Raw genomic sequence first — 25,384 nt, 5'->3', positions numbered from 1 at the left:
TGCTTTTACAAATAATAAAAATGCATGAAATGGCTTTCAATAGCATCGTGGTGCTTTCATCATCTTCCATTTGTTGCATTTGTTCAGATTGATTTATTTATTTAATTTTTTGGGGGGGTGATTTTATTTTTACTTTATTTTTACTTTAGGGGATAGCTAATAATTTATGGGTAGTGCGTGCTTCCAAAGGAACAACTGGATGTAAAATAATAAGATTGTCTAATAAGATGTCTAATATCTGTAAAAGGCTGAAGCAGATTAAACTTAACTACAATGGTATTAAGTTTGTCTAAGTTTGATGCCCTTTCAAAATTTTCCTTTTTTATTCAATTATTAGATCTATAGGTCTATATTTTTATATAAAATAAAAATTTCCTCATCTTATATTTATATGCAAGTATATAAATTATTTCATAACATTACCAGTTTAGGAGCAGGTGTTGATTTGTTGGAATTTTAATGCTCTAAGAAGTAAAATATGCCCTGTTGTGTTTTATTATCTTAGACAATTGTAGAGGGCAGTGACAGGGTGTCGCAGAAAGGCGCCAAACCTGTGTCTCCTGTAGTGATTCAGCCCACCACCCCAGGGCTCCAGCTAGCCGCTACAACGTCCCCCTCTGCACCGGCTCCCGTCACTGATGCTCAGGGGCCTGGAGCAACCACACATGGGCCAGTGAAGGAAGCAGAGCTGGAAAAGGAAAAGACCAACACAAACCTGAAACCAGGAGGCAAGGATGGCATACATGTCAGAGAGGAGTATGGCTACATAGTCACAAATCAGAGGTGAGGGTACTTCAAACTCATAAGAGATTATTCAAACTCATTTCAGCTCCTGATAGAGATCTTTATGGATTTCACAGCCTGGTTTGCTTTGTATAAAGTAGGATTTTAGGAGCTTAATGTAGAACAGAGCAATACTGGCTTAATGACACAATAAAAGTTTAGAAAGTAAACCTATGAAGTAAAAAATACTTTAGTCTGATACTTATTAATTATATAATTATTATAGTGTAATTGAAAGATAGTTAAGCTATGTTCGTTGATATCCAAGTAAATGTACTTCGCTGATCGGTTAAAGTGACATTCTGACAGTAAAGGAATCAAAATACATGATTTGATCAGTGTCACTGAAGATGATTCATGATTCATTCCCTGTTTAGATATACAACAGTTTTCAAAGTGTGTATTGAGGATGTTTTGTGCATGTCTGATCCTCAGTCCTCTGAGCCTGTATGATGGTGTAAAGCTATTAGAAACGCTGGCAGAAAGGATTCATCTCACAACAAGCAGCTTTATCAACATCAGGTACAATGAGCCTGAATGTAATCATGAGTGAGTGTGTGTGTGTCTGAGTGTGAACACATGAGACACAAAAGAAAAACACTGAGAATGACAAGAGAAGACAAAGTGTAGTACATTAAGTGTAATCTCAGCTGCACAGAACACATCCATCAGCACCGATGTTTCTCTCTCTCTCTGTCTGTGTGTGTGTGTGTGCGCACAGCGTGGTGGGGCCTGCACTGACGTTCAGGATCAGACAGAACTCTCTGAACCTCAGCGCAGAGGACGTGGCCAATAAAGCCGGTGAGTGACGAGCTCTCTCACTCCTGCTCACCTCTCGTTTCTGTTTTCAGTCTACAAGCAATTTAACACACACCCATACAGAAAGAGGAGTGGCGCATGGAACATCACACACGCCAGCTCTAATTATGTCAAACTTCTTCAAGCTTCAAAAATACATCAAGAGCATTTGACTTACTTTTATGAGGTTTTACTGGAAAAATGTGTTATTCTGTATTAAATGGGACCGTTTTTTGGCGTTTTTATATTTATTAATAATCTATATGAGACTATGACTCAGTATATACATATTTATTATATATACGAGTGATAACAGAGTGCACGTTTTATTTCTTCTTACTCCGTAGTGGCTGAGAAGAATTTCTTGGAGGGAGAGACGGGTCTAAAGATCATTCAGACAGGGGTGGGAGAGGTGGGTGCACTTGCTTCTCTTTTTTTGCCCCCTTTTAATTCTCTGTCTGTTTCTCTGCTGAGACGATGCACTCAAACATTTTCATTCTTGCTGACTAGTGCAGGGATTGGGCGCCGTGTTAATTGCTTTGCATACTGGGCCTCTCACTTTTTGGTACGTGTGTATTGCTTGGTCATGCTCGAGCCTCACTAGAATTACAGTTCATCAACATCTATAAGCCTATATGCAGTTTATATGCATTTTAGCTTGCAAATCATTGTAATATAATTTACTCTGTGCGTTTAAAATTGGCAGTTCATTCACTTTTCTCTGGTCCACTCTTGTCTCTACTGTACCCTTCTCCCGCCGAAAAATACTTCATTTCTTTTCCAGCTGCTCCTTACTTCTCTCTCACTCTCTTTTTCTTTCCCTGCCATTCTCCGCTCTGCCATTCTTTTCGTCCGTTCTCTTTTTGTTACCTCCGCTGCTGACCCCTCCTCTCAGCCTCCGCCTTGCTCTCCTTCAATCTCCCCCCACCCTTTCTCTCGTGGCCTTTGTGCTCGCCCGTGCATATTCAAGCATTTGTCCCTCTCCATCGCTTTCACTCTCCTTTCACTGTGTACAGCTGTTGTAGACCCCTGAATGCAGTCGAAGGTCTTTTGTTGCATCCGGCTGCTCATATTTTTAATTATTCGACATTGTTCAGTCAGGGGCTATGACACTCTTTCTGCTTTGAGATGTGTAATGTATGAAAGATGTGTGTATGACTCTGTATGTGTGTGCGTGCATGTGTGTGTGGGGAGGTCGTTCTTTTGTGCCCTATCTTTCGTTTTTTTTTCTCTCGTCCTCTTTCTCGCTGCTTCGGTAATGAGACCTGGTTGCACCTGCTTCTTTTTTGTCTCTCCATTATTAGGGCCAAATCCTCTTCTGCACCTCCCCACCATCACCATCACCCTCTCTCTCTCTCTCTCTCTCCCTCTCTCTCCCTCTTCTCTAACTCTCTGCTTCATTACTGAATTGAATTAATCTACATGGTTTGTTGTTCTGCTGAGCTGTACCCCCTGCAAACCTTACTGAGATTATCCAGCAATCTTGTTAATTGTGCTGTCTGCTAAGCACAACCTGCAACACACACACACACACACTCACTTACTCACACACTCTCTCACATGAAACATTCTGAAGAGGAGTGAATGTTCTTTGTACTAGCACAAAAATTCAAAGGACACTTAATATTTCATTTCTAGTCAAGGCCTGCGTGTGAAATATTTGTTCTCTGCTGTATTTAAAAGCTTCTCGGTCTCAAATCCCGGATGCGCTCTTGGGTGCTCTACTTCATCTTATCTAAAGTTTAGGGTTGTTACACATGTGCAGTTCAGAGTTTGTTAGCTAAATACTCTTTTTTTTTTCTCCACCCTGGGACCATGAGACTTTCTATATACTCCAGTGGTTTTATTCCCCCCTCATGCTCACAGCATTGTACCACACCCCCCCCCCCCCCAACCCCCAACCCTTCTCTTTTTCGGGCCCGTTCAATCGGAGGCATCAGTGTGTCGTCCCCCTCTAGGCCATCAGTAACACGTGGAGCGGTCGCCTTGGCAACACCGTTTGATGTGACATAAGTGGTGGAGGTTGAATGGAGGTGGGAGGTTACAGGGCCTTCAGCTTCATATGGGACGGACACCGCTCAGGGAGGCTTGTAGGCTTCCCTCCTTTTTTCTTCCCACTGATTTCTCCTTTCTCTGTGAATTTGTCCCTCATCCGCTCCATCATCTTTAGAGGTTATGCTTAGGGACAGCGCTCTTCATGGTTAACTTCTCCACTTTGTGCACTTTGACTTCACGCTGGCTTGTAAATGTAAGCTCCAGTGGTGTGTTCAGGATGGAGGAGAAGCGCCGTCCCTCCTCACATGTTTCTCAGTCTAGCTTTATTCTGGCATGCTGCAGAAAGGCACTAACACACTCTGTCATGTGTGTGTTTTCACAACGAATATTCTCCTCCACCACTGAGGATTCAGGCTAAGGTAGGCCCTAAACGGATTCATTAAATTAAGAGCATAGTGTTTGTATTTATTCATTAGTTTATTTTATAGTACTGTGATTGTTATAATACTTTTTTGCTTTCTCTTTTTTTTAATCTTCGAGTTTTTTTTGTTTTTTCTTTTGCCTTCACAATAATCTGTCTGATATTTTGGAAGTATCAGTGTAGAAACGCTCTGCATATAAATGCATATATAAAAGGGAAAAAGGAAAGTCATTAGTGTGACTAAAATTTGTAATTATTAAATAAATTATTCCCACTTGCTAAATGCAGCATATCAAATGAAAAGTCTGGCTTTGTGCATAATTAATTGCACACAGTGTTAATTAGACTATTTTGGTAAATAAACAACAGAAATGGGTCATTCAAAATGATTTTCTGATAAAGTATTTTTTACCAGCTTCTGTGTGGAAATGCTTAATTGTTTAAGTAATATAAAGCTTAGACCTGGTCCAGGATTCGACTCATAAATTATTAAGAAGCACAAACAGTCCACTGCTCCTTTACTCTGATTTATACCAGCAATTAGAGGTCGAACCACGCCTTAATGGACTGTTGATTAATGACTTATGTGTTTTTGTGTATTTTAATGTAGAGTCTGTTTGTACAGTTTGATTATCCTCAGACTGTAATATGGAGACTAATATCTGAATAACAGAATTATATATATATATATATATGTATGTATATAATGATGTATTGTAGAGATTAATCATGCACACTTTTGATACAAGGTGTTAAAATTTTCCAAAAGATTTAAATGCATTTTATTTACTGAAATAATAGCTTTATTTAAAGCTATTATTATTAAAGTTATTAAATATTATCTAAATTAAGCCAAGTATTATATTTATTGAGTCTTCCGATATGGTATTCTATGTTGATTCTTTTTATATGCATATCAGCATAATGTGTCAGACACTGGTGTGCTTTGTGTGTGTGTGTGCGTGTGTGCGCGCGTGTGTGCGTGTGTGCGTGTGTGTGTGTGTGTGTTTATCCATTTGAAATGAAACACTGGTGTTAAGCACTCGTCCTCCATCTCGGACGGTGATGTCAGGTGGATTGGTTGCCATAGTAACCAGACAGAGCAGCATGCATGGGTGAGATGATGTAATGTGCTTGTAGCTGTTGCAGGTACACAGAAGTTCGCTGGATTTTCATGCCTTTTGTTTAGGAATTAGCACATTGATTATCGTTTATCTTTACTCATTATCCCAGCTTCACTAAGTGTTTGGCACGTTAGTCGATATTTGCTCCGAAATTTCTGCGCGATCGTAATGTGAGTCAGAACATGAACAAGCTGGAGGGAGAGAGAGAGACAGAGAGAGAGAAAACATGATTAGGTGCAAAAAGCAACATCATGGGGCATGGGGACATCTTGCGTGTCAAAATATTAGTCCTGGTGTGGAGAACACTGAGGATTTTGACGAGTCATGCCCTGAATGCTTCTATCAAATAACAAGACAGCATCACTGAGGTGGTGAAATAAAGTTTCTCAGATTCAATAATAAACCACTGAGTGAGAGCTGAACGAAGGCCCACACTGGACTTCTGCACCACTATATCTATTGTGATGCAGATTGTGAAGCTCTGTGCAAACGTAACCCCTGCAATCACCCAAAAAAACACACCCACCCACCCTCACTTTCTTTCTCTCTCTCTCTCTCACTCGTGCTCTCTCTCTCTCTCTCTCTCTCTCTCTCTCTCTCTCTCTCTCTCTCTCTCTCTCTCTCTCTCACACACACACACACAGACACACACACATGCACACACACACACACACACACACACACACACACACACACACACTATATTTGTGTGTAACCTTTCTGTGGCAAAGGTTAAAGGGTACATTTGAGGTCAAAGTGCATTATGGGGGATGGTCAGGAGGTCCTGGGACCCTGCTTAATATTCTTGCACCTCTCAAGGAACAGATGTTATATCTTGAACTTTTTAGTGTGCATCCATTTTTCCCCCATCTTTTTGAGTGAGTAAAGTAGGATGCTTGAGCAAATGACAGGTCAGCATGCAGCTCTTACACAGACAGATTCTCATGTATCATGGGTAATCGGCCACTAAACACCCTTTTACCCTCCTCTATCTCCTGCCCTCTATGACTGTGGTTTGACTCCTTTCACCCCTCTGTGTCATTGCTCTCTACTCTCCCTCGTTCCCTCTCTCTGCCTCTTCGTTTCTCTGCCTGGCCCTCTCGGACCCTGGGGGGCCTTTGTGCTCCTGTCCTGAACCAGCTCATTTTTCCTCACTGGATTCTGAAAGCCTGTCACTCTTCCTTTCGAGGGCCTCTCTGGAGTAGCAGGTGAGGCACCCCACACCCCATCCCCTCCTCCCTTCCCCCTTCTCCATTGTCCCTCAGTCCAGTCGCGCGCTGCCCACCCCTGCTAACCCCTTTTCCACACCCCGTATCCACTCTCCGGAACATTCTTCTGCTCTTTCAGGAGAAAGGGCCGAACTCGGGGAGGGATGAAGGGGGACATAGACCCGGACTGAGAATCGTGAGGTATGAGAGGAGAATAAAAAAAAAAGGGGGTGGAAAAAAAATGTGTGAAGAGGACTGAGGAAAGAAAAGGGGTGAATCGGTTGGTGAATTTTGAGAAATGCTAGAAGGAGGAAAGGAGAGGGTGCCTCAGCGTTTCCGTGGTGAAGCAGAAGGATGTATTCACACTCGTCTCCCATTGCTAAAACAGTGCACGCCTAAGCCCCGCTGTGTGACGCCCTGCTTTCGGATGGATGTGAGCAGCCTGTCGTTGGTCTGCAGGGAGATCGGTAAAACAGCTGCTTTACACCCATGTTCAGTTTTAGTTTCAATTCAGTTTAATTCAGTAAGGGATAAGTGTGTGTTAAATTCATTAGGCTTGGTGATGTAAAATAAATAAATAAATAATAACAACCTCGCATGCGCTGTAATATTTTCCCTCCAATTTTATGCCAGTCTTCAGAGTCAGCATCAGCCTAGGTATAGTTGTAGCCATCGCACCAACTGTTGGGATTTTAATGTAGGTTTTGTGAACAAATTTATCCAGGTGTAAGCTGAACTAGTATTTCCCATCAGTTCTAATTTCTGATTTTATTTCAATGAGTCGTGCCAAATTTAAATGTGGGGTTATATGTCAATGTACTAAGTTCATTTCATTGGTGCATGATCTATCATTTTAGATCAGGTTTATTTATTTATCTTTGTATTTAAGTTGTCTTCCACAGTTTTGCTTGTAAAAGGCATAAACATGAGCTTAAATATATATGACACAGATCAGTTGCATTTATTTTAATCACAGTGGAGGGGGGAAGAACAAAACATATTTGAAGAAGAATTTTTTGATTGATTTATTTTCAGAGATAAATATAGATAAATGAAGATGTATATATTTAATATACACCTTCAATAATGGGATAATACTAAAAAAGGTATTGAGCAGAACATACAAAGGTGTGGTAATCATTTTCTCTATTTTAATTTTTATATAGAGAGTAAGAATTTGTCTATTCTAAGGTACATTTAGTTTATTAGGAAATAACTGTTGGTAATATCCTCTTCGTTCTGCTTCCACTCACATCTTCCCGCTCTTTTCCGGTCTCTCTTATACTCACTTCATCTCTCTCTCTCTCTCTCTCTCACCCTGACTCTCTCTTTCTCCCTGATGGCCGTTGATTACTCTGAGCTTTCTCTTGTTGCCATGGCAGCACCATGGCCTGTTCTCCCCTGCTGAGGCTCCCAGACACCATGGCAACATCAACAGGCAGGTTTGGAGGCTCTGGGCCCAAACCATTTTTCCCTCCCTTTCTCATTTTCTGCCCTTTCTTCTCTTTCTCCTAAAGAAGTAACAGAGTCAGAGAATAGCAGAGTGACAGTGAGTGTAAATAAGTGAGTGTAAGAGATCTCTGGATGATTAACCCTACTCTTCAGGGGGAGGGACTTCCTTAATTGTTTACTTGTTAATTATGAAAAAAAGAGGAGGGGGCAGGTAATTCTCGCTAATTATTGAAGAGAGTTGAGGAGGCCTGGCACGTGGCTTTGTGTGCCCGTGTGCACAGGCGTGTGTGTGTGTGTGTGTGTGTGTGTGTGTGTGTGTGTGTGTTGCTTGAGTAATTAGTCGCAGATGATGGCACTGACATCCAGCTTGTTTACACAAACAAAGAGAGAGACAAAAGAGCCATAGTGCGCGGTTGTGGGGGAGATGCTGCGTTAAGTGTGCCAGAGAGACCACCCAAACACACCCTCTCATGCCCTCTCTTCGTCTGCACTGCTGTTCCAGACATGTTTCACTTTGCCTTTGACTTCCCGGAGTGTTGGTGAATAATCACTTAATTTCTAGTGCCAAACTTGAGTTCAAACGGCTGTGGGAACAAATAGTTTTTTTTTTATTCCGTATGTTTCCTCTCAACTGCCACTTCATTGTTTAATTGTGCAGCACGATACGGCACACACAGATGCAGCTCAGCAGATGAATTTTATGTTGAAACTAATGTTGAATGTTTAACTGATGATTATTATCTTATTACTGTGCCTTTGTCTCATTCTCCCTCCATTGTTTTCTCTCTCTCTCTCTCTCTCTCTGTCTTGTTCTTGCTTTCCAGAGAAGCGAGGGACGCGGGCTTCCCCAGGCCACACGGATAAATGATGGCTCACGTGGCGTTGTCCTCACCGTGGTGGCCATGGCGTGTGTATGTGTGGTGGTGTTGGTTGCTTTAGCCATTGCTTGTCTGCGTCATCATGCTCGTCAGATGGAGTCAGAGAAGCTGGGCCTCGGCCCCGAGGCTGGCACCGAGACGCATTTTGATTACCAGGTGGGACAGAATTTTATAAGAAATGATTCTGTGTATTAGAATACACAATATATATGTGCCATTTTGAATATTATAAGCCACACTCTGGAGAAGACACGCACACTTTTTTGCTTGAGAGGAAGTCCTTAAACTCCCAGCTTATTAATCTTAAAGCATAATCTGACATTATTCAGTAACTACTATGAATTATTCAGTAGCTCCAGTGAAACTAATAAAGGTGTGTAAATATGTATTAGATATAAATCTGCATGTGTGTGTACATGTGTGTGTGTGTGTGTGTGTGTGTGTGTGTGTGTGTGTGATAGGAGCTCTGTCGGCAGCACATGGCAGCCAAGTCTTCATTTAGCCGTCCAGAACCAGGCGGACGGAGGGGGACGGATACGTCTCGAGTGAGCAGCGTGTCATCTCAGTTCAGCGATGGGCCACAGCACAGTCCCAGTTCTCACAGCAGCACGCCCTCATGGAGCGAAGAGCCTGCCCAGTCCAACATGGACATCTCTACCGGACACATGATACTGGTACAGAGAACTCTGATCACTAGTTAAAACTGCTTACAACTCAGTACTGTAGAACATGCTCTCAATTTGTAACCAAAATACTAATGTATTACTATTGTTGCATATATACATATTATATGTAACCTGAACTTTTTCTCATATTAGTGTTGCATGATATTTTATACTGCATAGAATAATTGCTTCCTGCATCAGTAATGCTAAAAAAAACCCTTATTTTTTCTTAGCTTTAGGTTGCACCTTATCCTTTTGTATATAGCCATATTTCCCAGCTGCTGCCCTCAGAAAATAAGCATAAACAAATTAGAAATGAAATTGGATTACATGCCGTTTCCTCATTTTTCCAGGCATACATGGAGGACCATCTGAAGAATAAGGACCGTCTGCTAAAGGAGTGGGAGGCTCTGTGCTTGTACCAGGCTGAACCCAGCTCTGTTTCTGTCGCCCAGAGTGAGAGCAACCTGGAGAAGAACCGCTACCCTGACTTTGTCCCCTGTAAGACAGACTTTTCACTCCTTCTCCGTTCTATTTTATTAAGTCTGATGCTTGTAATTATACATAATTGCTGAAATGTACAGGTTTAGTGAAGTAAGATGACTTCTGCCACTGGGTGAAGATATACTATTCAGTATTTGTGTCTGTGTTAATGACTGTGTGTGTGTGTGTTTGTGTGTGTGTGTGACCAGATGACCATTCCCGGGTGAAACTGAAGCCGGAGACGAACCCCGCTAGAGAGGACTACATCAATGCCAGCATTATAGTAAGAACTCCAGCTGAAAGTCCACTCTTGAAAATGTTGCTGATGTGTGACACAGAGTCAAAGGAAATAAACAGAAATGCTAAAGAGGAAAAAGTAAAAAAATTTTCCACCCTAGTAGTTAATTTAATAGCCTTGTCAGAGACCATTACTCTTTTCCTTCACAGATAGACCATGACCCACGCATGCCTGCTTACATCGCTACTCAAGGCCCCCTGCCACACACCATTGCTGACTTCTGGCAGGTCGGTAACAGTTCAGTGGTTAACAATTAACTTTCATACTGTTCTGCTCAATAACCATTTACTCACTAAAAACAGATGGCCCGTTAGACCGATTTTCTGCTGTGTGCAGTCTGTCCTTTGACATCATTTGTGTGTGTGTGTGTGTGTGCGCACACTGTAGATGGTATGGGAGAACGGCTGCACGGTGATCGTGATGATGACTGCTCTAGTAGAGGATGGAGAACAGCAATGTGAACGTTACTGGCCTGATGAAGGATCATCTCTATACAACATCTATGAGGTGAAAATTCTCACATGACTGGGTCTTTCCTGGATAAGTTCGATTAGACACGTTAACATGAACTAGTTACACAAAATGAAAAATACATTCTATAATCATAGCCGTGACTGTAAAACCATGCTCCTGCATTTATTTGAATTACTCATGGAAACAAATAGCATACATAGAATACTCCAAGGTACTCCACCTAACCTCCACCCACTGCACCTGTCATTACTATACAATCATTTTGGCCCATTACAGAAAAGCTAGTTTACTCAAAACTCAATTAAGGGCAGTTTGCTGAATTGTGTCATGAGATGAAACAGACATGTTAGAAGCTTTTACTGAAGCTGTTCTTATGTAGTTTTAACCTTCACACACTGGAGCAATCCAGTAAACAGTAAGTCAGGTTACTTACTGTACACTCTCCATGTTTTGTGGTACCTCTGCTCATTCAAGCTGAAACTAAGGTAATCCTGTGTTTAAATGTCTGAGTTGACTACATTGGTGATGCATAAGCAGAAATTCTTCCTCCTGAAAAATTATGAATTGTAAAGTGCTTCATTTAAGTGTTGCAAAATATATGGGACTCTCATGGGGCACGACACAGTTACTAGCCCAAGATAGAGATAGATGGCGATGTCTCACTGCTGCCTTAAGAGGATAAATAAATAAGCAAAAATGCTTCCCATAAATGTTTACTTACTTCCCCCAACAGCTGCCCTTAGACATCCATTATAAGTCAGATTTGGGTAAACAGGTTTTCTGTATTTTTCTCAGTACAGGGAGTATTCTTTCAAGTAAATTCATTTTTAAATACATTGTAATGCTTTATTTATGCCTAGTTATAGTAAGTAATTCTAACTAGATTATATAATGCAATTAATGGTTTCCATAAACTAGTGCTTCTCAAACTTCTGGCTATGCTTCCAAGCCCACACTCTGAGAACCGCTGGTGATTTTTTTTATTTAGTTAGTTATAGCCATGGAAATTGAAACCCACTTTGTTATTGAGTTCTTATAATTATTATTCTGTTTATTATTCTTATTGTTCTGCTTGACTGGCTTCTCGAATTGAATAGGTTTAATCCGAATTACCTCAAAAACCCATCAATAAGTCGGCTTATAAATGTCAGCTGGGCCCTAATGTGTTCTGTCGACGGAAAGTTCAGAAATAGAAATCTCCATGGATTTAATAAATAAACAATATAATACTTGACATTTAAATAATGTTTAAGAAATAAATCTGTACCAAGGTAGGGCTCTGGAATCTGAAATATTTTATAGGAAAAGAAGCCACTTGCTATAGCAGGTTTGAGAAAATCTGCCAGAAACCATTGTCTAAACTTAACCAGTGTAGTTGTACAGTTTGTTAGATACATACATCACTTGCGTGATCATCATTGAGTTCACAGTCTAATTAGAATACTGGTTTCTGTAATCATCTATCGTCTAGCAAAGATCATATACAGCACCTCTCTAGTATAGCCCAGATATTTGTGTGTGGCAGCACCAGATGGTTTTCATAGTTCTTAATGGAAGTCCCTGTGACTCTCAGGTGAACCTGGTGTCCGAGCACATCTGGTGTAAGGACTTCCTGGTGCGTAGTTTCTACCTGAAGAATGTGCAGACACAGGAGACACGCACACTGACCCAGTTCCACCTGCTCAGCTGGCCTGCAAACGGCATCCCCAGCTCCACACGCCCCCTGCTGGACTTCCGCAGGTACTGCTACAGCTCCAATGGACTGATAAACATGCATATGCACACGCACACACACACACACACACACACACTCATTCAAGTGCATCCTGTTACGGTGAACTGGTCAAAGTCCTAAGTCAGTGCTTTCTTTCTTTCTTTCTTTCTTGCTGAAGCCCAAAAAAGTTTTATTGCCTCCCTTTATTGCCCATGTGCTTGGGGTTATTCCTGGTTTATACTCCTCTTCTTTTCCATCTCTCTCTCTCTCTCTCTCTCTCTCTCTGGCTAATGGAGCTTGGTGGGCTCCTGATCGTTGCACACCTCCCAGTGTCATTTTTGTGGTTTGCAGCTAGTAGTCTCGGTCCAGTTGCATAGTCACAAAAATGATCATTGGTAGGTGTGAGTGCAGCAGGAACAAGGCTGAGAGGATGCTCCATCGCCTCTCCCTACTCTTCCTCCTCTTCCTCTCTCCTCTAAACGTGGCAGCTGTGACATCTGTGTTCTCCATCTCTTCTAGACACCACACTTTCATCTTACAGATAACTCAGAATGAAATAGCATATTGCATTTAAAAATCAAACTAACAACAAAAAAAAAGCTAGCATGTTTTTTTTATGTAATGAATGACTTTATGGCCAATCCATTTTAATCCTGCTGTTTTGCCTGGTCGATTTTCTTTCAGGAAAGTGAATAAGTGCTACAGAGGTCGATCCTGCCCAATCATTGTGCACTGCAGGTAAACAAATGCAACACCAATTTGAAGCTCAAGGGGGCACACAAGAACCCTCATGTCTTATTGTTACAGTCGTACTGTATCTCATATATAAACTGTCTTCTGTCCAGGTTAAAATGACCCGTATCTATTTTGTAGCAATATTTTAAACAATATTCATTTACTCAGTTTAGTCTCTACTTTCTTTTTGAACATGATTTCTAACGTTCAATAAAAATAAAAAATAAAATTTTTACAAAGTACACTTGTTGCTTTTTTGTAGCTTCATATCTATTTGTATGTTAAAACTAAAATAAAAGAAAATATTAAAGGTTTTTTTGTAAATCATTTTTGTGAACCAAATGTTGACAGTCGTGGCAGTCCAGTTCCCTCCACCTATTATTTATACTCTCACCTGTTCACACAGACCTGAGGATCCCTAAACATACAAGGGTCTTTGTGACTTCATTTTTTGTCAATATTGTTTATATTGTTCATCACAGAGATGATTTAAGCTAGATTATATTACTATAAATTCTAAAGTGATGGTTTATGTAGTCAGACCTTATATTGCTGAACAGAACAAAATAAGGTTTATTTATTTTGTGATCCCTTGCAGTGACGGGACTGGAAGAACTGGTACTTACATTCTCATTGACATGGTCCTTAACCGCATGGCGAAAGGTACAGTATGTAGGCAATATAACTCCTACTCTAAACACTGAAATTTTCCTTCTCATACTTCAGACTTACTAGGCATCACTGTGTTTATAGGTGTTAAAGAGATTGATATTGCTGCAACACTGGAGCACATTCGTGACCAGAGGCCCAGTATGGTGCGCACCAAGGTACACAAGTCACTGCAGTCTTGTTGCAAGTTTATATTGTATATGAATGTGAAATAAATATATATGTATGTATGTATGAGTGTGTGTGTGTGTGTGTGTGTGTGTGTGTGTGTGTGTGTGTGTACAGTAGCATAATATGTTGTTATTCTGTCTCTATAGGACCAGTTCGAGTTTGCTCTCACAGCTGTGGCAGAGGAGGTGAATGCCATCCTGAAAGCCCTCCCACAGTGAGCCATTCTGCAGTGTGGCACTCTATTCATATGCATCTTGCCCTCTCCTCACACACACTCACACAAGGCATCAATTACACAGACTGAACCAAGCCTGAGAAATATTAGAATACATTTCTAACCATGGCCTTATTCATTTAAAAAGCAGGGAAGGCTACATGAAATATTTGCCATTGGTTATGCAGTATAATGGTCAGAGATTTGTGTGCATCAGTCATAGCTGTGTAAAAGGTCAGCTGAAACATTACATAAGCTTCAGGTACTAATACAAATGGACCTAAAGTCAGCATGGCAAATTCAAGTATATCTTTTTTCCTGCAAATGGATGTTGCCAGAAAATACAATATTACTCCATCATCAGAACCCATTTAGTTACCTTTTCAGGCAAACATGGTGATTATATGTATGTACAGTACTAAAGCCTGAACATAGGAACACTCCCTTTGGAGTGTAATTTACTGCCTGGTTAGTGTTTCACAGCGCAAAGTGTAATATCCATCACTCAATGTGCTCGCTTTTCCTTGTGTTCTTTATGACCTTCCGTCGTGTGATTATTGTAAATAATTCATTGATAATTCTATTTGTTTATTCCTGTAGCAAACGTGGAAAAATTATATAAAAAACAGAAATATATGACTATAATTTTTACATTGTTCTGAATTAAATGTAGTGTGGTGCAGCAGCATGGTGTGAGGTATTTATGCTGTCCCGTCTTTCATTTGTACATACACTATATTATCATACAGGCTGCTTCAGGACTGACATGGCTGACTGTGATGAAAGAGTGATAAACTAATTTATACCACAATGCTGTTGAATTCTTATATCAGATTGGTCAGAAGACTGCTTAATTATCTACAATAGCAGCTCTGACAACAGTGCTAGCTTTAAGGTGCATATTAATGCACTCATTCTAACACATTATCTTTTCTATAGTAACATATACAGTACTGTGCAAAGGTTTTATACACATGCAAAGAAATGCCATAGAGCAAACTTGTCTTAAAAATTATGAAATTAAATGTTTCTACATTTAAAAAATACCACAAGAGCAGTAAACAGTAATAAATGAAACAAAGTCAATATTTGGTGTGACAAAAAATAAAAATAGTAGTCTCCGGTACAATTAATGCAGCTTTATAAGGAAATGAGCTGTAAGTTTTATTGAGCATCTTGCAGAAGCAGCCACGGTTGTTCTGGAGACTATGCCTGTTGCATTTGCTTCTGATTTTTGAAGCAAAATCCAGCAGCCTTCATTGTGCTTTTTTTTTGTCTGAAAAGTTTTCTCTTACGTAACATGCTGCTTTCTTTACTGACATACAAACATTTAATTTTGTGTTAGAAAACTAATGTTTATGAATCTAAAATGTTTTTTGTATTGACTTGATAATGAAGTCATAAAATAAAAAAAAAATCTATAACAAAGTTTGTACTAAAAATAAAATAGGGTGCCTGAAACGTTTGCACAGTACTCTAGTAACTCATTCACAGCATCTTATATGGTGCATGCTACACATAATCTAACACTAATATATAAATAGATTAAAATATGTTGCTATTTAACAACAATGTACAATCATTCATACAGTGAGGCTGTAACTAGAACTTATTTAATATTTGTATAAGGAGTCTCGGGTTTCGTGCTTTGTAACGGCCAGTAAGTTTCCCACCATGCCAGCTTGATAATATGCTAATATGACAAGCACCAGATTTATGACTTATTGGTAGGTCAGGAAACTGCTATAACAGAAAAGTGCCTGATTACATGTATCCACAAATGGATAAAAGTTCAAAGTGTCATTCATTAATACATTAACAATTGTAATTGTTGGCAAATTGCTGTAGTATAAGAGGAATAAAACACTTCAGGACATTTTGTTAGAGAAAAATATTCAACTCTGGAGTGACAACCACCCTGTCATTGATTATTTTTTTTCCTACAACTGTACATCCCCATCATCTTTTATTTCTTATGTAATAAGGTAGCAAGGGTTTATAGTGTTATTTTCTGAATGTGTCTGAATGCACAGTAGTGAACGTCAAGTTTTGTTCAGTTCGGTTTCAATCAAAGGTTTTTGGGATTCATTGACAGGTAAGCATGTACTAGTTGCAAGCTTCCACAAGTCAGGATGCATTTCCAAACATAAAAACATAAAAACCCATTGAACAAATGTTTCATCTTTATCTTTAGGATGATTTTGAATCTTGTGCTCTAAAAACAGCATACATTCACTGCATACGTAACAGAGTACATGACTCAAAATGCTGCCCAGTAACTTTCTACGTAAGACATGATAACATTCTACAGATGGGCTTTGACAAACTTCATGGACATCAGCATATTGTTTAATAAATTTCCAGTCTTTCATCTAGAGATTTTGACACGCACACTCACAAACCCACACATTCTTAACAAATATATTGACCTGTTTGTCTTGTTGTATTTTTCCAAATAAAACTTTGAAAAGATTCTGAGCAGCAGCAGAGCCAGAGGGAGAGCAGAGCACGTGGGAGCTCTTCACCTGTTCAGGGCACATGGATGGATGAGGCATTAGTACTGTCACTGAGACAGACTTATGTATGTTTAATTCTCTACTGCACGCCACATCGCACTACATGTAAAGACTAGCAAATGGTTAGAGTGAGTACTATTGGACAGACATGTGAATAAAATTCTTCCCTTATCATAGTGCTATCCTCTAAACATCCTCAAAATTATAACATACAGTAAATGTAATGCTACTGTGCTATTAGATACTATACTAGGAGTAGGCAACCCTCGACCTGGTAAAGCTCATTATGAGTTACTCCAATTACAAATTGTAACTTAAATCAAATATCAACTAAAAGATTTAAAGTGAAAAAAATTGTTGAGGGCAGCCTACACTTTCAGAGATAAAAATCTGGTGTTAGGGGATACTGCACACAAAAGAAAAATGTACAGGGCTCAATGTTTATGCTAAACTAATCTTTACCTCAGGGGGAGAGAAGGGGGGGACATGGTGAGCACTCAGCCTGTGAAGGCCTGGAAGTCAGACTCTGTAACAGCAGGGAGAGGGAGTCAGGTAAACACACCAAATCACAAATAAATGAAGATGCAGATAAGATACATAAAACAAAAACAGGACTTATTTTGACAGGAAAATGCATGACACAACAACAGACAAAGGGGATGGTGATAACATACTAGACAAATAATCTGTTTAGGTTTTAGTCTAAAAGAATTAAGCTTAGAGTAAGAGTTACAATAAATGGAAATTAGATGTGTTTGTTGCACACAATTAACACAGTAACTTTCAAGCTTCAATGCACAAGAGAAAGCCAGAGAATGTCTCTGCTAGGGATGTAAAGCATTATCAATGGTCAAAATATAGCACATTTTGTACAAAAGACTGTTTAACAAATTATAAAATTTGTTCTCTGAGGTTTATTGTTCTCTCATAGTGCGGACAAATCCAGGCAAACCAAGAAAGATTAAACACGTGTAAAAATAAAATGAAAATGTTATACTTAAATTATACCAGAGCACGCAATACTTTTCATCTTTTTCCATTCAAAGACTTTCAGATTATATTCAAAAATAAAACATACATTGTCACTCGTTGAAAAAAAAGTCTGTCTTAACATGGTAATATTCTGTATGTCCGAAAAACAATATGTGCTTCTTTACTTTTATTTTTTACATTGTGTCTATTGCATATAAGAGAACCGACGTTCCCTTGATCTGACAATTGTGTAAAAAAAAAAACTTGCTGGTACTACAAACACTTCATACCTGCTGACCATGTATATAATTAATATTGGAAAAGCAGGTGACTGACAACAGGACATATCTACCACCTTTGGCAACACTGATGATAATTGGCACATCAAATATACCATTCTCAAGGAACTGAACATCCCCAACACATGATTAATTCTGATACACACCTAATACATTCAACAACACATTCATTAACAAAATCTCCCTTCTAATGTTCATTGTAAACAGACATTCACTGCACTTGAGTTAAGTGTTTTTTAGTTTCCCTAAGGTTTGATTGTAGTTACAGTACAAGAGGGGGGTGATTTATTGCATCATTATGATGAATAACATTAAGCGTAAGAGGCATTCTATTACTGCACAAACATCTTTAGATACAGAGAATCAGCCTAAATTCTGTTTTTGCACTCTTTTCAGTATACATTCATAAACATTCATAGTAGCATCATTTTGAGAAATTCCTCATTGCTTGAGAAATTTCCTCTACACATTCAACACTATCGCTTGAAAAGTACTCCAAATAGTACCGTGGCAAAAAAAAAAAGCTAGAAGAACACATCTTCAACTAACCCTCCTTTTAATAGACATAGGGTGGGTTGCACCAATAATGATTAAATTAAGCACAGTTTAGAGTTAATCTAGGATTTGTTGATCTGGACTTTATTTTAAATCGAGTTGTGTTGCACCACTGAATTTTAAACACAGATTAACAAATCAGGGATTAGAACTCTAACTTGCAATTAAAACCACCATTTGCGATTCATTTTCTCCATCATGATGGATTCACCATCGACAACATTGCAGCAGTGCATGCGGATTACATAAACGTGTAAATGTATGAATTCTCACGTGTAACTAAACAACAACAATGCAACTCTCTCACTTCCACTGGAGTGACTTCAAAGGGATCGTGAACTTTAAACTTTGAGTAAAAAAAAAATTAAACTTCCGTTATTAACCGCTCATTCGCATAACCGATACAGGCTGAGAGAATGACAAAATTTCAATTAAAAAAATAAAAATCTGAGTTTAAAGTGATGGAGCAACAAGATTATAGTTAATCCAGGTTTAATTAAATCCAGGATTAACGTGATGGTTTAAATGTAAGCCTGCTTATTTTTAAACAAGGTTTAAAGTTTGGTGCAACAGAATTATTAGATAAACCTTGGTTTAATCTAGATTTAAGATTAATCCTTACTGGTGCAACCCACCCATACTATGGTAGATGTAAACAGAACTGCCATTTATATGTCTGATTAATGACACCAGTCAAGTTTGAGTTCATAATCTGAATAATACAAATGATCAGTACCTTAAACTGACTTCATTGTTCAGCACTGTGTCAGTTTCAATATTATAGTAGAAGTAAGACAAAATACTTTTGGATTAACTACCAAACATCACGTAGTATGAAACAAATACTTAAGTGTACATTTTATATATATATATATATATATATATATATATATATATATATATATATATATATATATATATATAAAGTCTGTTATTACACTGCTTCAGTACACTGTGCCATTTCTGAAGCATTTACATTCTCAAATAAAGCCCATGAGTTAGCAGAACTATCCTCTCTGTGATAAATTGGCACAAGTCCGGTTATTCAAACTAAAATAATATATAAACAGTCGTCTTAACACTGTGGCTTACCCTTGGTGAGAAACAGGCAAAGATCTCTCTTTTAACATGCTACACAAAACTTCAGATAGGGTTAAGATCAACACAGCAGCCATAAACAGGGTTAATACTGAGAATATCATGCATCAAGGTTGAACAGCTTGTCCTCCCTCTGCTCTAGGATGCAACATTACTTCTAATTCTGAATTAGCACACCACACACTGACACTTCCTCTTGGTTTTCATCACAGCGATACCATTGGCAACTTGTTCTTCTCCCTTCCTATCCTCTAAAAGAACCTCCTCTGGGCTGGCACTCTTTTCTAATCCCGCTCCTCCCTTCCCTGGTTCTTTCTCCCCTGAAGGTGAACAGGTGATTTGTACTGACTCATGTGCTGACTGATGTATCCCATCCCTCACTGATCTCTGCTTGTGAATAGCATCCCTCCCTTTCCGCTGCTTGCCCCGCCCTCCCCTGGCACCTGAGATCATGTCCTGGGTGGAGGCGGCTGCCCGCTGCTGGGCCTCCATCTCGGACAGGCTGTACGCCAGTGCCATCTGCAGCTCTTCATCCTCCTCATCATTGTCACTGGGGTAATTGAAGAAAGGGGCGGAGCTGAAGGAGCGCTGGGTGCTGTTTCGGGGGTTGTGATTGGCCAGATTAGAGTGGGCAGCGTTGGCAGGGAGCTGACGCTGTTCTGTCTGCTGAGGCTGCCTAGACTGTTCCCTGCGGCTGAGTTCCAGAGCTAGAGCCATCTCATCTTCTACACCTGAGAACACATATTCAGCTGGATTAGACTCACTGCTACACACATTCTAATCTGTTACAGTGACAGCGGCAAGGTCCTCTTGATCTGACTTGACCAGATTTAACCCAATGTAAAGAAGTCAGGATTATACGGGCTGATCATTGGATGGAGTGTAAAAATTACCATTAATTAGGACAGACTTCAGAACCCCATCTTCCTCAATCTCTGTTCTCTCCTGCCCATTCTCTCTGATCCTGTAAAGAGAAGTATTTAAAAGATCCCCAGCTGCGCTTTTCATGGAACAGAAAGAAATATTAACAGTAGTGATTTACACCTAATTGATCCCTTGTGCATGAAAGCGCAAGCAAATATTTACTATTAATTAAAAACCTTTCTTCAGAATAAACAGTGTAAGTAGATAACACCCCCCCCTAGGCCTGACTTTAAGTAACATTGGCTTATTAAGGAAGAGAACAACCAGTTGACAATAATGAAGTGACAGAATGTGTGTAGAATTAAACTGACTTTTTTGTTGTGGTACGTTTCCCATTGACAACCCGTGTGGAAGTGGACACAGACTTAAAATTCCCCCCTCCGGTCCCAAAGCCTCCCAATGAGGAAGAAGAGAAGGTGGTGAAGTCAACTGCAAAAGAACCATAATCCTTTACTTAATTAGGATAGCATTAATGCCATAAACAAGTGAGTATGCATGAAATTCATTAGAAATTAACCGGTGGGTCACTACCCATAAGTGGGTTGTGAGTGTGCACAGAATGGTTTGTGGGTGTCTTTATTTCTATCAAAATGTCAAATATTTTATACATTTAAAGAACGTTGACATGTAATGCTTAATGTCATTAAAAAGTCACAGAGATCTACCACAGTGAAAATTAAATCAGCCCAAAAAAACAGACACAGAAACTTATGTAGTTTTATCAGCAGGACCACAAAGCAAAAGTATTAAACTAACTATGTTATTTCAAGTATATTTTCAAGTATATTTTCTATATGATTAATATAAGCTGAATCTAGCTCAACTGAAGTCTATAAAAACATGTTTGTGAGCATGTACTACAGAATGAATCCCAACCATCTGCTGAGGGAAATGAGAAGAAGCGGCTGGTTCCAAGTCTGGAGGGGCCATGGTGTCCATGAAAAGCGCTGCGCATCCCACTGTGCATGCCACCAAACGAGAAATCATCTAAAAAAATAGAGAGAGAGAGATAGAGAGAGAGATGAGACATTTATTAAGACACACATTTATATTTATATACACACTACAAATAACAAAACAAGGAGAATGTGATAAGCTCATGAGAGTTGTAGGATGTGTAAAAAACACAGCAACAGCAGTCAAAAAGCCTGCAGTTAAAGCATTCACTGACTCTCTTAGACTAACCGAAGAAGTCAGCGAATGGATCCTGGCCTCCGAAGAACTCCCGAAACACCTCGTCTGGGCTGCGGAATGTAAAGCTGAATTCTGGGAAGTCGTCGGAAAAAGTGCCACCACCAGAGCCTTTGAAAAATAAGATATATATATACACATATAAAATCGGAGAAGAATGTACTATGGGTTTTTATAAACATTTACAGAGTCTCACCTGAGCTTGGCATGCCACCTTTGCCATAAGCATCATATGCTTCTCGTTTGCTTCCTGCGAAATATGAAAATGTAGCATTGCATTTTTGAGGAAAGAATTATGTAAGGAATAACTGACGAGGGGCCGTTCAATTATTAGAAAATAATGCACGTTATTTTCTAACAATTCAACGGACCGAGGTCAGCTATTCTGCTTATACCACAGTTACCACACCTCAAGACATTTTTCAGATGTATTATTTAGAAATATTTGTCAGATTCCTGTCTTTAACACGCTCTTAATTTATTACACATCCCATCTCTAGCCTCTGCTGCTAATTCCAAAATGTCATTTTAGAGCTAGTAACGGAGGATTGAGGTGTTGATATGCAGTTGTTGGAAAGAGAGACAGAGAGCAAGAGAGTTTGCAGGGTTTCTTTTTTTTTCATTTTATGATGATAAAAAAAGAACAAATAAATACGCCTACTTCTTCATTCCTCCACAAAATACAACGAATAAATAAACAAATATTGATAATTGTTCACCGTCTTTTCTTTCTCATTACTGCACATTACAGCACCGGCTTTTCTGTCTCGCTATCACACGTGCTCTCTCACACTCTCTCTTTTTTTTTCTTGCTCTCTCTATAAAATAACTGCATATCAATGGACCAAGTCTCCGCTTTGCCTCATGGCCGCATTACCGCCTCAGGTGCACATTATTTTTCTAATAATTGAACGGCCCATCATCAATTATTACTTAAAAATGGAAAATCTAAATTGACACATGTTGTTTGTTGTTGTGTGTGATGTAATGTGGTCTTGACATGACATGACTTTAACTCAGAACGTCTGTCGGCCAATCAGAATCGAGAATTCAACGGAGCTGTGTTATAATGTAATATAATTATGAATTATACGCCACAGCTTAAGCAGTCTTACTGTCTGACAGAACTTCATAGGCCTCTGCAATTTCCTTGAATTTTCTCTCTGCCTCCTCCTTGTTGTCTGGATTCTTGTCTGGGTGCCACCGCAAGGCCTGCTTCCTGTATCTGCACATGCGTGCACACACACACACACACACACATACACACACACACACACACACAAATGAACATATCAAGTTTTCTATCAATGCATTTTTAGCACACTGCTCTGTTCTCAGATTACCAACTCATGTAATACATAACTCCTAACACAAATTCTGGTCATCAAATGCTGACAAATAAGGATTTTAAAGGATTTGTTCATTAGTTAGCGTACTCCATTTGAGCGCTAAGCGGGCAAGGCAGAGATGCCTGATGGTGGTCCAAGACTGAGCATTATCTATTGTGCCTACATACTGATGAGTCATGAAAGTTAAGACAGAAATGTGCTCAGTCATGCTGTGTAGCTGTGCTGTGAAAAACAACCATCAACTAGTTGTTAGAATCAACACTTATGTAGATCACTAATATTTGCATTTGTCCCAAAGTTCAATTATTGCTTAAATGCAACCTTACATGGTTGGAAATATAATCTAGGAAAATTAAGCAATGCCTCTGAGCCTTTAGTTTTGCAAGTGCCTGTGAATCTGACCCAACTAGGCCAAGATCCGGCCTGCTCTACATGAGCAAACTGTGCAAAACTGTGGACAAGGAGGAAATTTTCAATAACGATCTGATTATTTGTTTATGCAGCAGGTAGTATTGGCACCTCCAGGGGCCCCAGTTTAATCCTGAGCTCTGGTTACTGTCTATGAGGTGTTTTGCATGTTCTCCGTGTGTTTGTGTGGGTTGCTTTTACGTTCTCCAGTTTCTTCCCAACTCTCAAAAAAATGGCGTTAAGTGAATTGGCTACACTGGCTTGTAGGTGTGAATGAGCAAGTGAATGTGTGTGCATAGTGACATGCAGTGGACCGGGAGCCCCTCCAGGGTGTAGCCCTTCTCTGTGCTTAGTGCTCCCAGGATTGGCTCCAAATCCATCACAACCCTGACCAGAACAAAGCAGTTACAAAAAAATGAAGAATGACCTAGCTAGTTTGTTTCAGGGTTCTTTTTACATTTATCAGGCCTGGAAATTTACTCTGCCCCAAGCCAGAACAAGGCTGCATACCAGACATATATAGTTGGTGATGTGGTTGGTTGGGGAAATGCAAAGGCTTATCAGTGTTTTCATCGTGATTTCATTTTGCTTCACAGGCAGAAGAAGGCTCTAAATTTACACACTACTCTTTACTACTCTTACACAGTTACAAGAGTGCAAAATCTAAATCTAGGCTATCCTTCACATCCAGGGCATAAAGGGGTTAATAACCATGCTTAGCTGTGTTTCACCAAGAAAATGATGAGTCTACAGGACCCAATATTTTATCCTGGTTGTGTGGATAGTTACGCTTTTTTGATGTCATCTGGAGAGGCGCTACGTGACACTCCCAGAATGTCATAGTAATCCACCATGTCTTGCCGTCCTCACTGCACCCACTGTACCAAGGGACAAATAGAAAGTAAAATTAATTCACAAGCAATCTCGATGAACTTTGTCATGAAAACGAGTGTTATTACACGTCAGTAACAGGAACACAAATCATTACATTACATTTATATTTACATTTATTCATTTAGCAGAGGCTTTTATCCAAAGTGACTTACATCCAAATCATGCCAAGTGACAGTGTTATTTATTATTAGCCTATAATATAGTTTGAATTGAGATACACTACGGCATGAATAACGACAATGTAATGTGTTATTTGACACAAAATAGCTTTATTTACTGAGTTAGTAGAGGTTTTGCGTATATGTTCCACCCCTCTAGTGTTACAGCAACGTACCTTTGAAATACAGTGTTTATGCAATGCTCCCCTCAGGTCATTACATAAGTCCATTCAAACAGTTGGCTGAAATTACTATTAATTCTATTTGTTTATGTGGGCAAACACAAACTGTGGGGCTCTCTGTCTGAAAGTACAACAGTATTTTCTCTAGAATGAGGCCTGTCAAAGTGTGGAGCTAACTGGAAGCCAGGCACCATGTGCTGTTAATGTCAAGCTCAAAGTTTGTAATTAGTTTGGGCCATAATGGCCGCTGACAGCTGCGCTGCTTAAATACGCGCCGGCCATAATGCTTTCAGCAGTCCAATACACACTCCGTAAATCCACAGTAGTCCCTATACTAACCCAGAGAGGCAAATTACCTTTTTTAGAAGTGTCCACCAAGAAGGACCGGTGCTTCCCTCCTCGTCCGCTCACTAAATAAACAAGGCTGAATTATGTTGCCTAGGCAACCGCTGGAATGCACTGGGTGACAGCTCGTGCCAAAGACACGGATCCTTCGCGAACACCAGTGACTATAACAGATGTAATGGATGTCTCACGCGATTCTGTTATATTCTTACGCTTCGTCTCAGGTCGCTGTGTGTCATTTATGAGACCGTGCGGGTTCTTCCCGCTTCTATATCTGTCTCTCGATCGTGCCTCCCCTCCTACAGCCGTGATGCGTCACCGTCAGCTGAGCGACAGCTCTAAAAAACAAACAAAAAAAACAGACATGCCAGTATTTTGAAACGTCACTGACTCCGCCCACTGACACAAGGG

At 39.7% G+C, this 25,384-nt stretch overlaps 2 protein-coding genes across 3 annotated transcripts in view; one reads left to right on the top strand and one right to left on the bottom strand.

Moving 5' to 3' along the window:
- Positions 1–14,767, top strand: part of ptprna (protein tyrosine phosphatase receptor type Na) — a 25,988-nt gene extending 11,221 nt beyond the window's left edge. The window contains exons 9-23 of the mRNA XM_017469052.3: positions 506–783; positions 1,219–1,305; positions 1,505–1,584; positions 1,929–1,993; positions 8,606–8,815; positions 9,121–9,333; positions 9,678–9,825; positions 10,017–10,090; positions 10,255–10,332; positions 10,493–10,612; positions 12,153–12,319; positions 12,978–13,031; positions 13,627–13,691; positions 13,782–13,855; positions 14,015–14,767. Of these exons, the coding sequence (XP_017324541.1) occupies positions 506–783; positions 1,219–1,305; positions 1,505–1,584; positions 1,929–1,993; positions 8,606–8,815; positions 9,121–9,333; positions 9,678–9,825; positions 10,017–10,090; positions 10,255–10,332; positions 10,493–10,612; positions 12,153–12,319; positions 12,978–13,031; positions 13,627–13,691; positions 13,782–13,855; positions 14,015–14,086 (1,785 nt within the window). The 3' untranslated portion in view covers positions 14,087–14,767. The remainder of the gene's footprint in view (positions 1–505; positions 784–1,218; positions 1,306–1,504; positions 1,585–1,928; positions 1,994–8,605; positions 8,816–9,120; positions 9,334–9,677; positions 9,826–10,016; positions 10,091–10,254; positions 10,333–10,492; positions 10,613–12,152; positions 12,320–12,977; positions 13,032–13,626; positions 13,692–13,781; positions 13,856–14,014) is intronic.
- dnajb2 (DnaJ heat shock protein family (Hsp40) member B2) lies at positions 14,078–25,384 on the bottom strand. Of its 2 annotated transcripts, XM_017470484.3 has the most exons (11): positions 24,985–25,375; positions 24,184–24,272; positions 22,753–22,862; positions 21,834–21,887; positions 21,632–21,748; positions 21,323–21,433; positions 20,758–20,875; positions 20,416–20,486; positions 19,966–20,253; positions 17,061–17,124; positions 14,078–16,607 (listed from the first exon to the last, which is right to left on the bottom strand). In XM_017470484.3, the coding sequence occupies exons 2-10, from the start codon at positions 24,246–24,248 to the stop codon at positions 17,096–17,098; spliced, it is 963 nt and encodes a 320-aa protein (XP_017325973.1). In that variant the 5' UTR covers positions 24,249–24,272; positions 24,985–25,375; the 3' UTR covers positions 14,078–16,607; positions 17,061–17,095. The 2 variants fall into 2 exon arrangements, with proteins under 2 accessions (XP_017325973.1, XP_047011878.1); XM_047155922.2 differs by lacking the exons at positions 14,078–16,607; positions 17,061–17,124 and having other exon boundaries at positions 17,490–20,253; positions 24,985–25,384.

This window comes from Ictalurus punctatus, chromosome 6, assembly GCF_001660625.3.
Source record: "Ictalurus punctatus breed USDA103 chromosome 6, Coco_2.0, whole genome shotgun sequence".
Classification (NCBI taxonomy): domain Eukaryota; kingdom Metazoa; phylum Chordata; class Actinopteri; order Siluriformes; family Ictaluridae; genus Ictalurus; species Ictalurus punctatus.
The sequence above is the reverse complement of the archived record's forward strand: the minus strand, read 5'-3'. Positions and strand labels throughout refer to the sequence as shown.